At 39.1% G+C, this 21,739-nt stretch overlaps 1 protein-coding gene across 1 annotated transcript; it reads left to right on the forward strand.

The window, feature by feature from the left end:
- The first annotated feature begins 2,513 nt into the window (after positions 1-2,513).
- Positions 2,514-3,950, forward strand: LOC130471434 (uncharacterized). Its single transcript, XM_056841556.1, has 2 exons — positions 2,514-3,130; positions 3,212-3,950. The coding sequence occupies exons 1-2, from the start codon at positions 2,514-2,516 to the stop codon at positions 3,948-3,950; spliced, it is 1,356 nt and encodes a 451-aa protein (XP_056697534.1).
- Positions 3,951-21,739: the final 17,789 nt, after the last annotated feature.

Below are 21,739 nucleotides of genomic sequence, written 5' to 3' on the forward strand. Positions count from 1 at the left end.
CAAGATAAAATAAATATCACCTGCTACTTTCAGTACAGTCTTCAACTTCTTAGACAGACCGGATCCTAATCCTGATCCTGCACGTGGAAATCGGATTTTCTTGAAGATTCAACATAGTAAGTGAATTAGGAATAACACAACTAATATTATGAGAAACGGAAAGATGCAACTCATTTATCTCTCACCTACAGGAATATAGATATACTACCATACAAACTTATGGCATCATCACGAGTAGACCTGGTTATTGGACAGGGTAGTCCAATAGATATAGGGTTAGGGTCAAGTTAATAGGGATTTTATTGGGCAGGGCTCTTATTGGACAGGGCCTTTATTGGACAGGGTCATTATAGGGTCAAACTTATACTACAATTATTTTGAAAATTAAAATAGTAATGATACAAAAAATTACGTGTATAGCTTCGTATTTACTTGTACTTGCACATGGCTCTTTTGTTTTTCATTTTTCATGGCTCGTTTATTGACCCGCCCACTAATGACCCGCTATTGACCCGCGACCCGTTTTGACCCGCCCATTATCGACCCGCTAAAAATGACCCTTTCAATACCCGATCCTCTTTTGACCCGCACCGACCCTGACCCGCCCCGCCCGATAACCAGGTCTAATCACGAGGAGCGATAATTGCATAACTCATTGTCTCAAAACCACTTTAATTTGTAACCTCTACAAAAGGCACTCTGTAAGCTGGATAAATCTCTTACTTCATTACCAGATTGATTTAATGGCACTATAATATTGCTACGGTATGGTGTTGGTGGCGCATCATAATCATCAATCATAGAGTAACCTAAACGATAAGTATTATTTATGTCCGGACAAGACAACGGAATTGCTGAAGGAATTGCAGAAGTTCACGTTGCAGGAGGCTCACATCGATAGAAGATGGTAAAATTTTTCAACTGCATCTACGTAATTGTAACAGGTGTAGTTTAAGGTGGTATTGAACAAACTGTATGGGCAGTAGTTAGTCCAGAAGTCATTTCGAGCGACAGAGACAGTATGTGAAGTTGTGAACTAGCTTGGATCCATCCGTAGAACACGGTATTCCTCCGACGTTGTTGTCACTAAAATATCTGGAGTATCATATTCATCACTGTACGGGGTCATATCCGGCAAGGGCAGAACACTAATGGCAGAGCAAACTCTGACACCCAGGACACACCTAAGCCAAAGAAAGACTCTAAGTTCTAAACCAAGCATACGCGATCCAGGTAGATCAAACCCCCCCCAGATTACGTATAAGACACAGAGCAGAGCTAGACAAAGCTGCATCAGTCCAAGAAGGGACCTGCAGGCTAAACGACAACGACAAGGAATAAAGTACATCGTCGTCATACACGTGGCGGCATCCAAGTAGGCCAAAGTACAGAATAGTACGCCTATAAATAGCACCCACATCACTCATGATGGGACACATTCTTACACACGGTACTTGCTCCACCTTCTCTCTATATTCCCTCTCTAAAGACTTCTTATCTATTTGCTGACTTAGGCATCGGAGGGGGTTTCCTCGGTTAAACCCCCGAGGTTAGCTCACGTTTGCTCTGCTTGACAGGGCCAAGGTGCTTCGGAACGTCCTCCCAGTTCCATACTCGGAACAAGTGGCGCTAGAAGGAGGGGACTTCCCAGACCTTGCTTTAAAAAAAAAAAAAAAAACCTACCCTCTCACATAATGACTGAATCAAGCGAACCGGTAATCCAACAGATAGAACCACCCACCTCAAAAAACAACCAGAAAACCACAAACATACCCTTGTTCGGCATGCCTCAAAGTCTTGGTCCGCCAAGAGAGACACCACAACCCAGAGCTATGGCAACCCCTAGCCAGGGCCAGGGTATCCCAATTCCAACCAGTGCCTCACTAGCACGACTGGGGGCACAGTTCTCACCCGACCAGATGCGCACAGCCATAGAAGTCCTGACCTTCCTTACTCAAACAACACCACGAGCCCAGGTCATGAGGACAGCCCCAGAGGTTGAGGTTGAGCAGAGGAGAAAACGTCCCAGACCCCAACACAGTCCGAATGTTTGGAGGAGGAATCTGCAGCAGGAGATGGAAGGGGCTGACAGCCAAGAATATGAGGCAGAAAGTATCACGCCAAGCAGAGCTCAACCCCGAGCAAGGACTGAACAAGCACCCAGTCAGAGGCACCACTCTGGGTCAGGTATGCCAAATCCCATCCGAGCAGTAGTTAAACCTGATAATTCTCCCTTCTGTGATGAAATACTCTCTGAAAAAATGGAAAAGATAAAAATGCCCACCTGCAAATACTCCGGAAAGACAGACCCAACGAATCACCTCTCTGCCTTTGGGGGACACATGATGCTATATACCAACACAGACTCTATGTGGTGTAAGGTCTTCCCTTCCACTCTGGAGGGGATAGCATAGAGCTGGTTTGGTAAAATACCCAAAGGCACCATAACCTCTTTCCGGCAGTTAGCTATCCTGTTTCGCACCCAATATGTGGCAAACATTGCCAGAGAAAGGATGACAGGGGAGCTGATGTCAGTAGTCCAGGGGACTCAGGAATCTATGAGGGAATACATATCCAGATTTAATATGGAGGCGTCGAATATACCCAAGTTACAGCAAGAGGTAGCAGTCCTGGCTATGATGACTGGTCTGCGGGATGGAGAATTCAAGAGCTATCTGGGCAGAAAATCATTCACAACCCTGGCAGAGGTGCTGGGAAAGGCAAATGAATTTATAAAAAGTGAAGAGATTGGTAGAGCAACCTCACGACGATATGTGGCAAGTGACAACAATTACGGCAGTCAGAGCAAGAAAGAGCCATACAAAAAAGAATACCCAGACAGAAGAGAAAATCAGCAGCCTAGAAAAGATTGGCACGGGCAGGTCAGAGGAAGAGGTAATGAGTTTAAAACTGAAAAGCGAGGCAAATTTAACGAATACACTCCTTTGGTTGCATCCAGAACCCAGATTTTTGCTATCAGCAAGGAGGACGAGAAATGGCAGAGACCACCGAAAATGTATAACAACTACAGGGACACTAAGAAGTACTGTGATTTTCACAAGGATCATGGTCATCTCACAGAGGAGTGCACTCACTTGAAAGATAACATTGAGGACCTGATCCGAAGGGGGTACCTAACACAATTTAAAGCAAAAGGCTCGTATAGCAGGACCTACGAAAACAGGGATGATGATGGTTGATTCGATAACAGAAAGACAGAGCAAAAACAGAACCACCCAGCAGATCAGAAGAGGTCGAATGATATACTGGTCATAACAGGAGGACCAGTTTACGCCGGTAATACAGCCAGCAGTGCTAAGGCCAGTGTGAGCGAATTTAAACACCAGGTTAATTACCATAACTTAGAAAAATGGCCTGCCCCTCCAAAAATCCCACAGTGCACCTTTACGGAAGATGATTGTAAGGGCATAATTTACCCCCATGATGACCCAATGGTGTTAGCTCTGGATGTGGCTAACAGAAAAATCCATCGAATCCTGATAGACGGAGGCAGCTCTGCAAACATTCTATTCTGGCCAGCTTTCCAAGAGCTGCAGATCGAAGAAAAACACATAAAACCAGTTAACTTCCCAGTAATTGGCTTCACAGGGGCAACGGTGATACCAGAAGGAATAGTCAGCTTACCTGTCCAAATTGGGCAGGGAAAAGATATCAAGGATGTCATGGTTGATTTCATGATAGTGAAAGTACCTGCAGCATACAACGCCATTCTGGACAGACCATTTATCCATGATGCAGGGGCAGTGGTGTCTACTTATCATCTCACCATGATGTACACAACGAATGATAACAGATCAGCTAAGGTCAAGGGAAATCAAGAACAGGCCAAGAGATGCTACCACACAGCCCTGAAACAGCCACCCAGACCCCCACCCCTGGCAGAGGCAGACATTCCCTTGTCCAGAAAGAGAAAGAGAGCAGAGCGTTAAAAAGACGCACTACTGGACATGGAAAATTTTGAGCATCGTGAAGAAGGACTGTTAAAGCCAGCCCCAGCAGAAGAAACAGAGGAGATAGAACTGGAAGAAGGAGTAGAGGACAGAACAGTCCGAATTGGCACAGATATAGACCTTTCCCTGAGGGTAAATATCATCGATATGTTGCGAGAGCACGCGGACATATTTTCTTTCTCTGCTGACGAAATGTCAGGGATTGATCCCAGCGTCATGGTCCACAGGTTGAATGTTAACAAAGAAGTCAGGCCAGTAAAACAGAAGAAAAGAACTTTTTCGACAGAGAAAAATGTAGCCATCCAGGAAGAGATCAACAAACTGCTAGCAGCCAAATTCATAGAAGAGTGTGACTACCCAGAATGGTTGGCTAATGTTGTGATGGTAAAGAAAGCAAATGGTCAATGGAGGATGTGCGTAGACTTTACAGACCTAAACAGGGCTTGTCCGAAGGATTGTTACCCGCTACCCAGGATAGATCAACTGGTGGATTCCACCAGCGGGCATGCCCTGCTGAGTTTCATGGATGCCTTTTCGGGTTATCACCAGATCAGTTTGCTAGAATCAGACCGGAAAAAAGCCGCCTTCATTACAGACGCTGGAGTTTACAACTACAGGGCTATGCCGTTTGGTCTAAAGAATGCAGGGGCCACATACCAGAAACTGGTAGACAAAATATTCGCAGGACAAAAAGGCCAAAACGTGGAGGTGTATGTAGATGACTCCATAGTCAAGAGCAAAAAGGAGGTTGATCACATTGAAGATCTGAAGGAAACCTTTGCAACATTGAGGCAATTTGGTATGAAGTTAAACCCAAAAAAATGCGTGTTCGGTGTTAAGTCCGGAAAATTTTTGGGGTTCCTGGTCAGTGAAAGAGGAATTGATGCCAATCCAGAAAAAGTAGAGGCCATACTCAACCTACTGAAGGAAATAATGCCCTTGGTCCAAGTATGCATTCAATGTTAAGTCTAATAAATGCGGTTCAGTATTAATTAACAAGTTAATAATTCAGTGAGATCAAGTGAGCTGAATGCCTAGCTAGAGGCCGCTTCAGTTCAAGTGGAATTAATGATATTAATCCACAGCTTACTCTTGACTGAACCCGTAGGGTCACACAAATAGTACGTAAACGGATCAAGTATTTAATGGCATTAAATACTCCATCTATGGATATTCGGAATCGAAGGATCTTGGTTTCAGTGGGAGCTAAGATCGTCACAGGCAAGAAATGAATACTCCGGAAACGATGATATTGCCGGAAACAGAAATATGGATCGTATCGGAAATATAAATATTATCCAAGTCGTAGATGTTGCCGGAAACGGAAACATGGTACGTATCGGAAAATATTATCGGAAATGGAAATATTACCGGAATCGAAAATATTGCCGGAAACGGAAATATTGTCAGAATCGGAAATATTATCGGAATCGGAAAATAGTTCCGGAAACGGAAATAATAAATATTTGTTCGAAACGGAAATTAATTCCGGAATCGGAAATATTAAATATTGTTCGTATCGGAAATGAATTACGGAATCGAGAATTTAATCGGAAGCGCATCGTACGAATTAGCATCGGACGAGGCCTGCCAGACGAAGGCCCAGCACGAAGCCGGGCCATCGCCCAGCAAGCCAAGCGCAACAACCACACGCCAAGCATACGACCAGGCCCAGCGCAAAAGCCAGGCCCAACCGAAGCTTGGGCGCGCGCGCGGGGCTGCGACTAGTGGGCTGGCGCTGTGCGTGGGCCGCAAGGCCTGCGTGCGGTGCTAGCGTATTACTCGAAGTGTGTTACTCGAATCCTAAGGCTACCGGGATTCGTCATATGATTAAATCTAATCCTAAAAGATTTAGTTTATTTAATTAGAGTTCTAGTAGGATTATAATTAAATAAATTAGTATCCTAATAGGATTCCAAATCCTTTTCCATAACTCTATAAATAGGTACCTAGGGTCACATATTTACAACGAGTTTTCAAGTATTCAAAGTGAGTTTTTGAGAGAAAAATTCAGTCACACATTTGCCTAAAAGTGCCGAAAATAATAGTACCTTAAGGGCGATTCTAGTTGGTCAATCTTAAGGCGGATCCGGACGTGCTGTGGACTATCTACGGAGGGACGACACTTGGAGTCCTAAAGACTTGTTCTTGTTCGGTTCGGGCGCAGCAAGGGAAGGCACGCAACAAAGAGTATGCATCTAAACTATGCTAAATGATTATGTGTAAATAATATGTTTTCCTGGCTTAATGGTTTTTCCGCATGATTTATGAATTGTCATATGTATCATAACCTAACAGTGGTATCAGAGCCTCTTATTATTTTCATAATCTAAATTGAATGAACATGGTTAAATATTACAAATTTGCATGAATTAAAAGGGGTGATTAATTTTCGTAATTGTTAATTAATTGCAAATTGCGTTTATTTAATTATACGTACGCAGTTTTTCGGCAGTTTCTTCGTTACTCATCCAAATCGAGTGATTTTTGTGTCAATTCCGCATGTAAAAGGCATTCTAAAATTTTGACAAAAATAGTCTTTTTCTGCCGAACCCAGAATTCTCAAATTCGAAGCCTAACTATGACTTTTCGGAGGTTTTAGTTTTTCGAATGCAAAATTTCGTAAATTTAAGATGTTAAATTAAATATTTGCGATTCTTGTTGATAAATCTTGAATTTTTGATTGACCTACTGTATATGTTTAACAAGTTTGAATGCCTAGCCTTGTTAATTATGCAATCTAATTTGTAATTATGATTAATTTGTTGAAAATTAGAATAATTTAGAATTAATTTGATTTTCATAATTAATTATAATTTAATTAGATACCTATGATTAAAAACCACCATAAAAATTGTAAATTTATGTTAAATTTTAAATTTTTATGACCTAGACTTGAATCCATGTTAATCGGAAATCAATTGAATAATAAATTTTCGATTTTTTCGCCCTAAAATTATGAAATTAATATTATTTATTAATTTGTCATTAATTTTAAATATAAATTTTAAATTTTTATGCGATTCGCTCATAAAACTTGCACGCACAAAGCAATGGACGCTACGTGTTACCCTTAAGGGGTGTTGTATAGTGCGGGCATGTGACGACGAGCAAGGGAGCTCGTCGCCCATGCGGCACGAATGCAATGAGCAAGGCCATGGTGCACGAGCACAAGGCAGCAGCCCTGCCTTGTGTCGTGGGCTGTGAGCAATGGACGAATGGGCAAGGGCGAAAGCAGGCACAGCAGTAGCGTGTGGGCAGCAAGCGAGCTGCGCCACAACGCGCACTGCCTCGCGCAAGCGTGCGGAGCCTCGCGCGCAGCGAGCGTAAGCTCGCATGCCACGAGTGCTACGCGCGGCGTCGATGCCTCGCGCAGCGAGCGATGGCTCGCAGGATCGAGCGCTGGCAAGCGCGCGCAACAAGCGCTGGCGAGCGCGCGCAGCGAGCAATGGCCCGCACAAAGCGAGCGCTGGCTCGCATAAAGCGAGCGCTGGCGAGCGCGCGCAGCAAGCGCTAGCTCGCATGAAGCGAGCGCTGGCGAGCGAACGCAGCGAGCGATGGCTCGCGTGCATCGAGTGCTGGCGCGCGCAGCGAGCACCAGCTCGCGTGATGCCTTGCGAAGGAAAGCAGCAGCATCGATGCGACGCAGCGCATGGGCTGCGCGCACATGGCCAGCGATGGCTGTGTGCGTGTGGCCCATGGGCGTGCGTTGCGTGGGGTTGTTGCGTTGCGATTGGATCGTTTTGAAATTTTAATTTGAAATTTTCAGTTTACGTAATTTTAATTAATTTTAAAATTAATAATTGAAATTATTTTCTTGGATTTTAATTTTGAATATTGTAATTATAATAAATTTTATTTATTCTAATTATTTTACTAAAATTAAAATCATGAATTAATTTAAATACGACTGAAATTAAATTAAACTTTTTGGATTCAATTATAAATTTATATGAGCTTTAAATTTTAATTAAATTTGTATGTTTCCGGTTAGACTAGAAATACATTTTTATGTTTAAAATTAGTAAAGCATATGAATTTATTGGTTTGAGTGGGAGCCCTTTTTAGTCATATACTCTTGATTAGGTCTACAAATCCTTAAGGTTAAAACAACTTGATTAGAATTAATAAGGACTGAATAATTGGTAGATTATTGGTGCCCTTGATTAATTGCTGCAAATGTTTACGTGATGCATAATGTGTTTTACTAACCAGCTATGTGGGCCATTCATGATAATGAATGGGTGAATGGTATATATTGTATATGTACTGTTTTGCAGGTTATGAAGTGACTAGTATGGCCCAAATAGGATAGAAAATATGGTCTGCGTACCATTAATTTGAATGTAATTGGTCTAAAGTACCAAAGTTGTTTTTCAATTCAAATATGGTCTGCGTACCATCAAATAGTTGTAATTAGTTTTAATTATAGCTTATCCTATTTGAAGAAAATGGTGCCTCCCACAGAGATTTTCAAGACGGACTTTGAAGTTAAAGCTTCAAGATGAAGTCGGGCCATACTAGATCACATTTATCTTATGCATGTTTAAGTTATTTATTGCTTTTAAATATGTCTTAAAATGCATGAGATCAAAAGCTTGATTATGTTGCATGATTAAGGATTTTAGTTCACTTAAAATCTAACCAACATAGTAAGAGCCTTAAGTTCCAAACTTAAAAATTGAGTTAAAAGGTGCAATGCCAAAATATACACTTGCTTGGATATCCTTTACATCAATCTAGTAATAGTTTTCGCTCAGCGAGGTGTTACTTATTGGTCCTAAAGGGGCAAGGTACACAAATAATTGTGAGTACATGTTAGTTTTGGTGAAACTCAACGATATAAGTAAGGAGTCCTTTTATGTCGTGGCAAAATCGATAGGTTTACCTAATAAGTTCTTAGACGTACCTATCAACCAAGAATAGTTTCTAGACTATTAGCAAAAGGCTTTTGCTTACCTAAGATGTTTTAGGATTAAGTCGACAAACTGTGCTTAGTTCTTCAATGATTTTAGGATCTTGGAATCATTTTATTCACACCTGCCGGAACAATAAATTCGAATAAAATGCTAATAACTTGTTGAAATTGCATGATTGCTTTAATTTTCAAGTTATTACTCATGATAAATGTTTAGACTTTGCATGCTTCAATGTATGTTTTAATTATTGTTTATAATTAAATATCTTGCACTGCGGTAAATCCTTTTAGAAAGGTAACAGTAAATTTCCTCGATTGGTAGTGAATTCAAGAACGATTCACGGAAATGAGAGAAAATGAGCAATTTAAAATGTACGTTTCTTTTAGCGACTTTTATGGTTGTTTTCGAATATCAAAATCGAATGGCAAACCAATTGGTGCTTGTGAATTCAAAATACACTGTAGTTTTGAGATCATAAAGCATTGAGCTTAAAACGCTCAGCTTTACCAATGGTTAACAACCTAATATCTTTGTCCATTTAATTCTCGAATGAGTCTAGTCTCTAGACATTCGAATAGATCGATGCTTAGAGAACTTTAGAAGCTTCTGGTAAGATCATCTAGTTGAAATAGAATTTTCAACATAAATTAAATGGAAAGAACCTTGTTGGTGACATTGGACATGTCTAACAAAGTATAAAAGTCAACACTAAAGAATTCAATTCTTAAGGCTGTAAGAAAGGGTACAAGAAATAGGAAAACAAAGGAACTAATGAAAGAAATTTACAATTCTGTTTCTACCTATAAGTTTATGTTTAAAGAAAAGTGACCTAGCAATCAAACTTCCTTCGTATCATATACCGCTTGAGGTTCTTACTTCGGTAATAACTCAAACAATGGAAGCTAGGATACACTAATGACCTACAAGTGGGAAATGAAGCATGGCAATTCTACATTAGTTGTAGGGTCATCTAGTTTGTTTTAAGTCCTTCAAAGCTGGAACTTAATGGCTATTTTGTTCCATAATCAGCATACCTAAATTTCTGCTTCAAACACAGAAAGACTCACATTCAGAAGAACAAAAACAATTCTTGTTTGTTTGTTTGTTTATTTGAATGATATGGTCATTTATGGGTTGAGTCAATTTGCTTGATTAAAAACAAACAACTCTTTAACAATAAAACTTTACTAGGTTCAAATCAATCTCTTGATTTGAGTTCCACTAACCTTTAGCATTGTTGCTTAGACCATATCAACAAGTTAACATTCAAAAGCTCTATTTTGATGGACTTTTGAAAGTTGATTGATTTCTAGATCAATTTAAGACAACTAGTCTTACTTGTTGAAAGTAACAAAAGATATGAACTATTGTTAGAACGCCTAGACAATAGAGTTCAAAGCTAAAGAAAGATTTTATGACTTTATTATTTCACATGGATTTGAGTGAATATAGGTCTATTTACTCAAATGTGTTATAAGTTGAATATGTTTGGCTAGTTCAAAGATTCAGAAGTATAAAATCCACTTGGCAAGAAATCATAAAGATCTAGGTCAGATCATGTTGATGATTACTTAAGTCAAGAATGATCATCAATGATTGTGTGTTGTAAATTCACGATCTAGCTCCATAAGATATGGCATATCTAAGTAGGAATGATCGAAGTCAATTAGTACTTGATTCGATCAATGATGAATCATAAAGACTTTTCCTATAATTTCTAAAACAAAATGCTCAACTACCACCAAACTAAACCAAATTCGTCAAAGCTATTGAAAAGTAATTTCAGAATAACTTTTCATAAAATATATCTAGAGAGTTGCAAAACTCAGTGGGAGCTTAGTGTTTGTCGTTCGACAAACTAAGGCCCAAGTATAGATATATGTTTCATTGTGATTTATTCAAATGAGATACAAGGGTATTGTTTCTACCACGAATTTTTGAGAACATAATGTTTGTTTGCTCGAAATAATGTCCTTTTGGAGATTCGTTTCCAAAATGACAAGTGGGAGAAAATAGACCTCGAAAGTCTTCGAGACGAACAACAAACATAAACGGACAATCTGGAGGCTTTTCGAAGTTCTTTAGAAAATCCGAACACGTATTCTTTAAGGACTTTAGAAGTGGCTTTTAAAGAATAGACATCTCTTAGAAGACTTTACAAGTGCTTCAAGGAGAACAGAATATTCAAAGGACTTTCAAGTGGCTATTGATATTCTATTTGTTTGATGTTCTATACCCAAAGTAGGCATAGAGTTCAAGTCACTGGAACTATGATATTCTTCTATTGGATAGTGAAGAAACATGGAGTTCAGGTCACTGAAACTATGCAATTCTTCTATTAGATAGTAAAGAAACCTACAACTTGCAGTCAAACTATTATCATGTAGATTAATGAGTTTGTGACCTGTAAGAAAGCTATGACGAAACCCAGATTCCCTAAAATGGTTAGAGGCCATATATAGACTCAAATGTTTTAAATGGTTAGAGGCCATAAAACATACTCAAGGTTTTGATGACAAAATTGAAATTTTGTTGATTTGCAAGAATAGTTTCACACCTATTGGTTGCAAGTTTGTTTGAAGGATAAAAACCATCAAACATGAAAGTGTGTTCACACACAAAGCTAGATTAGTTGCTAAAGGTTACAAGCAAATTCACGGTGTGGATTGTGTTGAAACCTCATGCAAAATCGTAATGTTTAAGTCTATAATTCAAGCAATGATTGCATATTGGTACATATGGCAATTGGATGACAAAACGTATTCCTCAATCAAATGATGGAAGAAAACTATGTACATGGCATGTCATAGGATTTGTGGATCCAAATAATGCTTGAAATGAAATCTAAGTACAGATTTAAGCAAGCAATTGGGAATTGAAATTGTATTTTAGTGAAGCTAATAAGTATTTTAGTTTCATAAAATGTACATGATTCTTATAGATATATAAGAAGTTTAGTGGGAGTACATAATAACTTAATTGGTCCTATGTGTATCACACACATATCTCTCTATTGTGAAATAACATTCAAATGCTAAATAGTTAGGTTTGAAATTATTCATCAATGATGGACCAAGGCGAAACTTAGTACATACTGGGTATTAAGATCTATTTACAAAGATCTTATGATATTGTTTAGTAATGGCATTTACTAAATCAAACACGAAAGACTCCATTGGAGATATTCGATCCATATGAATAAATCTAAGTAATGAATGTTTGAACTATGTATAAGCATTTACTAAGTTAAACATCAAAGAATCTAATGAGATTCTTCACCTATCCTTATATGTCAAAGAATTTAGTTGGATTCAGTATCTACTGTAACTGAATGAGCTAAAGTTACATGAATAGAATTCAATTGGGAATTATTCTGCAAAAGAATTTATCATGTATATAATATAATATGAGGATCGCCAAAAACGTATCGTATGACTTTAGGCATGACGAACATATACCAATCTCTATTGATCTAAGTGAAGATCAACTAGATTGAGATCAAGAACACTTATGGTACTTGAAAAGGTACATAGGAATAGTTCTTGATTCAAGGAAATAAAGATATGCTAAATATTGATGCTACACGCATAAACACTGGCAAAGGATCAAGCAAGACCCTTTGGAGTTAACCATTGACAAGGACGAGCTAAAGAGCATCGTGTTTTGAAATGGCAACATGGATTGAAGACCATGAGTTGTTGCGTGGGAAATTAAAATAATAATTTCTATGTTCTAAGATATAGTTGGAGAGTCTTCCACATATCTGTGAACTGCTTGGATAAGTAGATCCAAACAAAGCATCACTAGCAACCTATACAGTTGAAGTAAAAGTAATTATTGCCTAAGAAGCAATAAAATAGAGTTGTTTATATGAGTTCTTCATTGAACTTGGGAAGATCACATGTCTGTTGACTTAATGGTTCTTCATTGCAAAATGCGTAGAACCACTAATGTAGCAAGAAAGACTAGATCACAAAATAAACATACTCAAAAGATCTTATCATCATATCTCGAAGAACATTCGATGAAAAGGATGTTAAGATTGGCAAAGCGTGATAACTAAACCTATGCAGCAAGTCAGAAGCAACACTCACGTTGTAGCACTGGAAATCAAGCATAGCTTTGAATTCCATGAAATGTTTTAAAGATGGGTTTGAGGCCCATGGTTGTAAAACATTAGGGTTGAACATTTATCATATATGAAATGTATTTTCATATTCCATTTAATCTTGGTTTAGTATTAAATGATGAGTCCCTTCAATTTGACGATATATTCAAGATAGACTATCAGGACCAGTCCTGTGACTAAGAAATGTCTATCAAGTGAACTTGAATGTCAAAGGTTGAAAATGGTCCCTAGTCGGAGTTTTCTATAAAATTGGACGCATAGAAAACGTTAGACGACTAGAATGCAAGATGACTAGTAGTTCTGTTTCTTGAACTATGTGGACATGGCAATGTCATAATCATTTGCATAGATACTTACTTTGGGAAGACTAGTATCGGACAAGACCTATGAAACTTTACTGTAAGAGATGAAAATCTGTCATAAGTAAATTTCATTAAAATTATTAGACACTAAATCCTCAATACCTGAGTGATTTGAGATTACTTGTTTGAGAACTGGTTGCTTTGACGTTGACCAACCGTCGCACCGTAAAAGGAGGCTATAAAGGCAACGCTCAGGTAATCACCTATCAAACGAAGTCTAATCTCAAGATCGCAAGATTGGGATTGTCCTCCCATAAATCGGGATGAGATGCTTAAAAGTTGTACAAGGCCACTCGGAGAGCTAGAAACTGTGAAATGCATGGCCGTGCTCGGATGAATCATAGGCTATGATTATCTGTTTATTTGATCAGTTGAACTCTGAAACCGAGGAACACCTCTGGACATAATAAGGATGACAACTCTTACCTTATGTTCAAGAGCAAGCATCGAGCGACAAAGGAATTAGGAAATGCACACTTGTCCCTAAGGACAAGTGGGAGACTGAAGGAAATAATGCCCTTGGTCCAAGTATGCATTCAATGTTAAGTCTAATAAATGCGGTTCAGTATTAATTAACAAGTTAATAATTCAGTGAGATCAAGTGAGCTGAATGCCTAGCTAGAGGCCGCTTCAGTTCAAGTGGAATTAATGATATTAATCCACAGCTTACTCTTGACTGAACCCGTAGGGTCACACAAATAGTACGTAAACGGATCAAGTATTTAATGGCATTAAATACTCCATCTATGGATATTCGGAATCGACAGATCTTGGTTTCAGTGGGAGCTAAGATCGTCACAGGCAAGAAATGAATACTCCGGAAACGATGATATTGCCGGAAACGGAAATATGGATCGTATCGGAAATATAAATATTATCCAAGTCGTAGATGTTGCCGGAAACGGAAACATGGTACGTATCGGAAAATATTATCGGAAATGGAAATATTACCGGAATCGGAAATATTGCCGCAACGGAAATATTGTCAGAATCGGAAATATTATCGGAATCTGAAAATAGTTCCGGAAACGAAAATATTAAATATTTGTTCGAAACGGAAATTAATTCCGGAATCGGAAATATTAAATATTGTTCATATCGGAAATGAATTCCGGAATCGAGAATTTAATCAGAAGCGCATCGTACGAATTAGCATCGGACGAGGCCTGCCAGACGAAGGCCCAGCACGAAGGCCAGGCCCAGCCAAGGGCGCGCGCGCGCGCAGCACCGCACATGGGCTGTGCGCTTGTCGTAGGCCGCAAGGCCTGCGCGGGTGCACGGCTTGTACGATACGTGTGCGGGATCTCCTAATCCTATTAGGATTCGTGCGAAGATTAAAATCCTAATCCTATTAGATTTGCTTTGTTATTTAGAGTCCTAATAAAGTTCTAATTAACAAATCCACATCCTAGTAGGATTACAATTCCTTTTCCATACCTCTATAAATAAGGACCTAGGGTCATTATTTGAAAACACGATTCAAGTATTCAAAGTGATTTTTGAGAGCAAAAATTCAGTCATATAATTGCCTACAATAGCCGAAAATTCTAAGTACCTTAAGGGCGATTCTAGTTGGTCAAGCTTAAGGCGGATCCGGACGTGCTGTGGACTATCTACGGAGGGACGACATTTGGAGCCCTAAAGACTTGTTCTTGTTCGGTTCGGGCGCAGCTAGGGAAGGCACGCAACAAAGTGTATGCATCTAAACTATGCTAAATGATTATGTGTAAATAATATGCTTTCCTGGCTTTATGGTTTTTCCGCATGATTTATGAATTGTCATATGTATCATAACCTAACAGTGGTATCACGAGCCTCTTATTATTTTCATAATCTAAATTGCATGAACATGGTTAAATATTACAAATTTGGAAGAATTAAAAGGGGTGATTAATTTTCGTAATTGTTAATTAATTGCAAATTGCGTTTATTTAATTATACGTACGCAGTTTTTCGGCAGTTTCTTCGTTACTCATCCAAAAATCGAGTGATTTTTGTGTCAATTCCGCATGTAAAAGGCATTCTAAAATTTTGACAATAATAATATTTTTCGGCCGAACCCAGAATTCTCAAATTCGAAGCCTAACTATGACTTTTCGGAGGTTTTAGTTTTTCGAATGCAAAATTTCGTAAATTTAAGATGTTAAATTAAATATTTGCGATTCTTGTTGATAAATCTTGAATTTTTGATTGACCTACTGTATATGTTTAACAAGTTTGAATGCCTAGCCTTGTTAATTATGCAATCTAATTTGTAATTATGATTAATTTGTTGAAAATTGGAATAATTTAGAATTAATTTGATTTTCATAATTAGTTATAATTTAATTAGATACCTATGATTGAAAACCACCATAAAAATTGTAAATTTATGTTAAATTTTAAATTTTTATGACCTAGACTTGAATCCATGTTAATCGGAAATCAATTAAATAATAAATTTTTGATTTTTCGCCCTAAAATTATGAAATTAATATTTTTTATTAATTTGTCATTAATTTTGAATATAAATTTTTAATTTTTATGCGACTCGCTCATATAACTTGCACGCACAAAGCAATGGACGCTACGTGTTACCCTTAAGGGGTGTTGTATAGTGCGGGCATGCGACGACGAGCAAGGGAGCTCGTCGCCATGCGGTACGAATGCAGCGAGCAAGGGCATGGTGCACGAGCACAAGGCAGCAGCCCTGCCTTGTGTCGTGGGCTGTGAGCAATGGGCGTGTGGGCAGGGGCGAGAGCAAGGCACGAGCAGTCGCGTGTGGGCAGCAAGCGTGCTGCGCCACAGCGCGCACTGCCTCGCGCAAGCATGGGGAGCCACGCGCGCAGCGAGCGCAAGCTCGCGTGCCACGAGCGCTACGCACAGCGCCGATGGCTCGCGCGCAGCGAGCGCCAGCTCGCATACTGCTGCCTCGTGCGATGAGCGCAAGCTCGTGTGCGGGAAAGGCAGGCGCGCAGCGAGCGATGGCTCGCATGGATCGAGCGCAGCGAGCGATGGCTCGCGTGCATCGAGCGCTGGCGCGCGCAGCGAGCACCAGCTCGCGTGTTCGATTGATGCCTTGCGATGGTGAGCAGCAGCGGTGCGACGCAGCGCATGGGCTGCGCGCACATGGCCAGCGATGGCTGTGTGCGTGTGGCCCATGGGCGTGCGTTGCGTGGGATTGTTGCGTTACGATTAGATCGTTTTGAAATTTTAATTTGAAATTTTCAGTTTACGTAATTTTAATTAATTTTAAAATTAATAATTTAAATTATTTTCTTGGATTTTAATTTTGAATATTGTAATTATAATAAAAAATTTTTATTCTAATTATTTTACTAAAATTAAAATCATGAATTAATTTAAATACGACTGAAATTAAATTAAACTTTTTGGATTCAATTATAAATTTATATGAGCTTTAAATTTTAATTAAATTTGTATGTTTCCGGTTAGACTAGAAATACATTTTTATGTTTAAAATTAGTAAAGCATATGAATTTATTGGTTTAATTGGGAGCCCTTTTTAGTCATAAACTCTTGATTAGGTCTACAAATCCTTAAGGTTAAAACAACTTGATTAGAATTAATAAGGACTGAATAATTTGTAGATTATTGGTGCCCTTGATTAATTGATGCAAATGTTTATATGATGCATAATGTGTTTTACTAACCAGCTATGTGGGCCATTCATGATATTGAATGGGTGAATGGTATATATTGTATATATGTACTGTTTTGCAGGTTATGAAGTGACTAGTATGGCCCAAATAGGATAGAAAATATGGTCTGCGTACCATTAATTTGAATGTAATTGGTCTAAAGTACCAAAGTTGTTTTTCAATTCAAATATGGTCTGCGTACCATCAAATAGTTGTAATTAGTTTTAATTATAGCTTATCCTATTTGAAGAGAATGGTGCCTCCCACGGAGATTTTCAAGACGGACTTTGAAGTTAAAGCTTCAAGACGAAGTCGGGCCATACTAGATCACATTTATCTTATGCATGTTTTAAGTTATTTATTGCTTTTAAATATGTCTTAAAATGCATGAGATCAAAAGCTTGATTATGTTGCATGATTAAGGATTTTAGTTCACTTAAAATCTAACCAACATAGTAAGAGCCTTAAGTTCCAAACTTAAAAATTGAGTTAAAAGGTGCCATGGCAAAATATACACTTGCTTGGATATCCTTTACATCAATCTAGTAATAGTTTTCGCTCAGCGAGGTGTTACTTATTGGTCCTAAAGGGGCAAGGTACACAAATAATTGTGAGTACATGTTAGTTTTGGTGAAACTCAACGATATAAGTAAGGAGTCCTTTTATGTCGTGGCAAAATCGATAGGTTTACCTAATAAGTTCTTAGACGTACCTATCAACCAAGAATAGTTTCTAGACTATTAGCAAAAGGCTTTTGCTTACCTAAGATGTTTTAGGATTAAGTCGACAAACTGTGTTTAGTTCTTCAATGATTTTAGGATCTTGGAATCATTTTATTCACACCTGCCGGAACACATAACTTGAATAAAATGCTTAATGAACATTGAATTATGCATGTATGCTAGAATTTAAGTTTATTAAGAGAAACTGTGAATGGTTATTTATTTCTTTATTCTTTTCAATTGTAGTTTTAAATATGGCAAACAACAATTCATTCAACATTCGATCAATTCTCGAAAAGGAGAAGTTGAGCGGGAAAAACTTCCTTGACTGGCAAAGGAACTTGCAAATAGTTCTTATGCAGGAAGAAAAGGAGTATGTCCTAGAAGAGGCGATGCCCGAAGCCGCAGGCGACGGGGTCACTCAGGCAGCCCTCAATCGTTGGATTGATGCCAACAAGGATGTGAAATGTCTAATGCTCGCCACCATGAGTGCAGATCTGCAGAAAACGTTCATCAACTCAGATGCTTTCACAATCATCAGTGAGTTGAAGAACATGTTCCAAGATCTGGCTCGAGTCGAAAGATTCGAGACTCATAGGGAAATTCTTGAGACCAAGCTTAAGAAAGGCGAGCCCGTAAGTCCACATGTTCTCAAAATGATTGGACTCATTGAGAATATGAGTCGGCTGGATCAGCAATTTTCTCAGGAAATGGCTATAGACACCATCCTCCATTCTCTTCATAGCGGGTATGATCAGTTCAAACTGAACTACAGTATGAATAGTCCTGACAAAACGCTCGCTGAGCTTCACGGTATGCTGAAGACCGCTGAAAAGACGTTCAAAAGTGATAAGCAGGATGTGCTTATGGTGCGTGGGGGCAAGTTCAAGAAATCTGGAAAGAAGAGGAATGCTAAGAAAGGTGGCAACAAGACCAGGCCAACTAAGCAAACTGGCGCCAAATCTGTAAAGAGGAAGGTCAGTCAACCCACTTCTGAATCCGAATGCTTCTACTGCAAGAAGAAGGGGCATTGGAAGAGAGATTGCTTGAAGCTAAAGGAAGATCAGAAGAACGGAACAGTCGTTCCATCTTCAGGTATTTTCGTTATAGACTGTATACTTGCTAATTCAACTTCTTGGGTATTAGATACAGGTTGTGGCTCACACTTATGTTCCAATCCACAGGGACTAAGAAGAAGTAGAAAGTTAAGCAAGGGAGAAGTCGACCTACGAGTGGGAAATGGAGCACGGATTACTGCATTAGCTGTAGGAACTTATTATTTGTCGTTGCCCTCCGGGCTAGTTTTGGAACTGGAAGAGTGTTTACATGTTCCAAGTCTTACTAAAAACATCATTTCAGTTTCTTGCTTAGATGCTAAGGGATTTTCCTTTTTAATAAAAGACAATAGTTGTTCGTTTTATTTTAAAGAAATGTTTTATGGATCTGCTAGATTAGTCAATGGACTTTATTTATTAGATCACGACAAACAAGTATATAACATAAATACCAAAAAGGCCAAAAAGGATGATTCAGATCTCACCTATCTGTGGCATTGTCGATTAGGCCATATAAACTTGAAACGCTTAGAAAGACTTCAAAGAGAAGGAATTCTAGAACCATTTGACTTAGAGGATTATGGTAAATGCGAATCATGTTTACTTGGCAAAATGACAAAGCAACCTTTCTCTAAAGTTGGAGAAAGAGCAAATGAACTATTGGGTTTAATCCATACAGATGTATGTGGACCAATGAGTACAAATGCTAGAGGTGGTTTCAGCTACTTTATCACTTTCACTGATGACTTCAGTAGGTATGGTTATGTCTACCTAATGAAGCATAAGTCTGAATCCTTTGACAAATTCAAGGAATTTCAGAGTGAAGTAGAGAATCAATTAGGCAAGAAGATTAAGGCACTGCGGTCTGATAGAGGCGGTGAATATCTGAGCTATGAATTTGATGACCATCTGAAAGAATGTGGAATTCTATCAGAATTGACTCCTCCTGGAACACCACAATGGAACGGTGTGTCAGAACGGAGGAACAGAACCTTGCTAGACATGGTCAGGTCAATGATGGGTCAGGCCGAACTTCCATTAGAATTTTGGGGACATGCACTAAATACAGCTGCACTCACTATAAATAGAGCTCCGTCTAAAGCTGTCGAAAAGACTCCATACGAATTATGGTTTGGAAAGCCTCCAAATGTGTCTTTTCTTAAGATTTGGGGATGTGAAGTATACGTCAAACGATTAATTTCAGACAAACTTCATCCAAAATCTGACAAATGTATCCTTGTGGGCTATCCAAAGGAAACAAAGGGGTATTACTTCTACAATACATCTGAGAACAAGGTGTTTGTTGCTCGAGATGGTGTCTTTTTGGAGAAAGATCACATTTCCAAAATGACAAGTGGGAGAAAAGTAGACCTCGAAGAAATTCGAGTCGAACAACAAACTCTAGAGAATGCTCAAGATGACATTTAGGATGAAACTCAGAGATCTTTAGAAGAATCTGGTGAGAATCATGGTCAATCTAGAAATGTTACCCCGCGTAGATCGCAAAGATATAGATCTCAACCGGAAAGGTACTTAGGTATTTTGACAAACGAGAGCTATGACGTTCTATTACTTGAAAGTGATGAACCTGCGACTTACAAACAAGCTATGACGAGCCCTAGCTCCAAGCAATGGCAAGAGGCCATGCAATCTGAATTAGACTCCATGTCTGAAAACCAAGTATGGGATTTGGTCGATTTGCCAGATGGCTACCAAGCCATTGGAAGCAAATGGGTTTTCAAACTGAAAAAGGACAAGGATGGGAAACTTGAAGTTTTCAAAGCTAGATTGGTTGCAAAAGGTTACAGGCAAGTCCACGGTGTGGATTACGATGAAACCTTTTCACCAGTTGCAATGCTAAAGTCTATTCGGATAATGTTAGCAATCGCTGCATATTACGATTACGAAATATGGCAGATGGATGTCAAAACTGCTTTCTTAAACGGCGTTTTAACAGAAACTGTGTTTATGACACAGCCTGAAGGTTTTGAGGATCCAAAGAATGCTAAAAAGGTATGCAAGCTAAAGAAGTCAATCTACGGATTGAAGCAGGCATCTAGGAGCTGGAATATACGTTTTGATGAAGCAGTCAGTGACTTTGGTTTCATCAAGAACGCGAACGAATCTTGTGTATACAAGAAGGTCAGTGGGAGCAAAATTGCTTTCCTAGTATTATATGTCGACGACATATTACTTATCGGAAATGACATTCCTATGTTGAACTCTGTCAAGATTTGGCTTGGGAAATGTTTTTCGATGAAAGATCTAGGAGAAGCACAGTACATATTGGGCATCAAGATCTACAGAGATAGATCTAAAAAGATGATTGGACTTAGTCAAAGCACTTATATCAATAAAGTGCTTGATAGGTTCAAGATGGCAGACTCCAAGCGAGGCTACCTACCCATGTCTCATGGAATAACTCTAAGCAAGACTCAGTGCCCAAAAACACTTGATGAGCGTAGACGAATGAATGGGATTCCATATGCATCATTGATTGGTTCAATAATGTATGCTATGATATGTACACGCCCGGATGTTGCGTACGCACTCAGTGCTACGAGAAGATACCAGTTAGACCCAGGAGAGGCGCATTGGACTGCTGCCAAGAATATTCTGAAGTACCTGAAAAGGCACAAAGATGACTTCCTGGTCTATGGTGGAGATGATGAATTAATTGTTAAAGGCTATACGGACGCAAGTTTCCAAACCGACAAAGATGATTTCAGATCACAGTCTGGGTTTGTCTTCTGCCTCAACGGAGGTGCAGTAAGCTGGAAAAGTGCTAAGCAAAGCACCATTGCGGATTCTACAACTGAAGCGGAGTACATTGCTGCACATGAAGCAGCAAAGGAAGATATATGGCTAAGGAAGTTCATAGGTGAACTTGGTGTAGTCCCCTCCATTAAAGGACCAATAGCCCTGTATTGTGATAATAAC

Source organism: Spinacia oleracea, chromosome 4 (assembly GCF_020520425.1).
Source record: "Spinacia oleracea cultivar Varoflay chromosome 4, BTI_SOV_V1, whole genome shotgun sequence".
Classification (NCBI taxonomy): domain Eukaryota; kingdom Viridiplantae; phylum Streptophyta; class Magnoliopsida; order Caryophyllales; family Amaranthaceae; genus Spinacia; species Spinacia oleracea.

Coding starts and splice junctions, on each gene's coding strand:
- LOC130471434 (XM_056841556.1), top strand. CDS start 2,514: ATGACAGGGGAGCTGATGTCAGTAGTCCAGGGGACTCAGGAATCTATG. Junction 3,131..3,211: donor GAGGACCTGATCCGAAGGGG/GTACCTAACACA, acceptor ATTCGATAACAG/AAAGACAGAGCAAAAACAGA.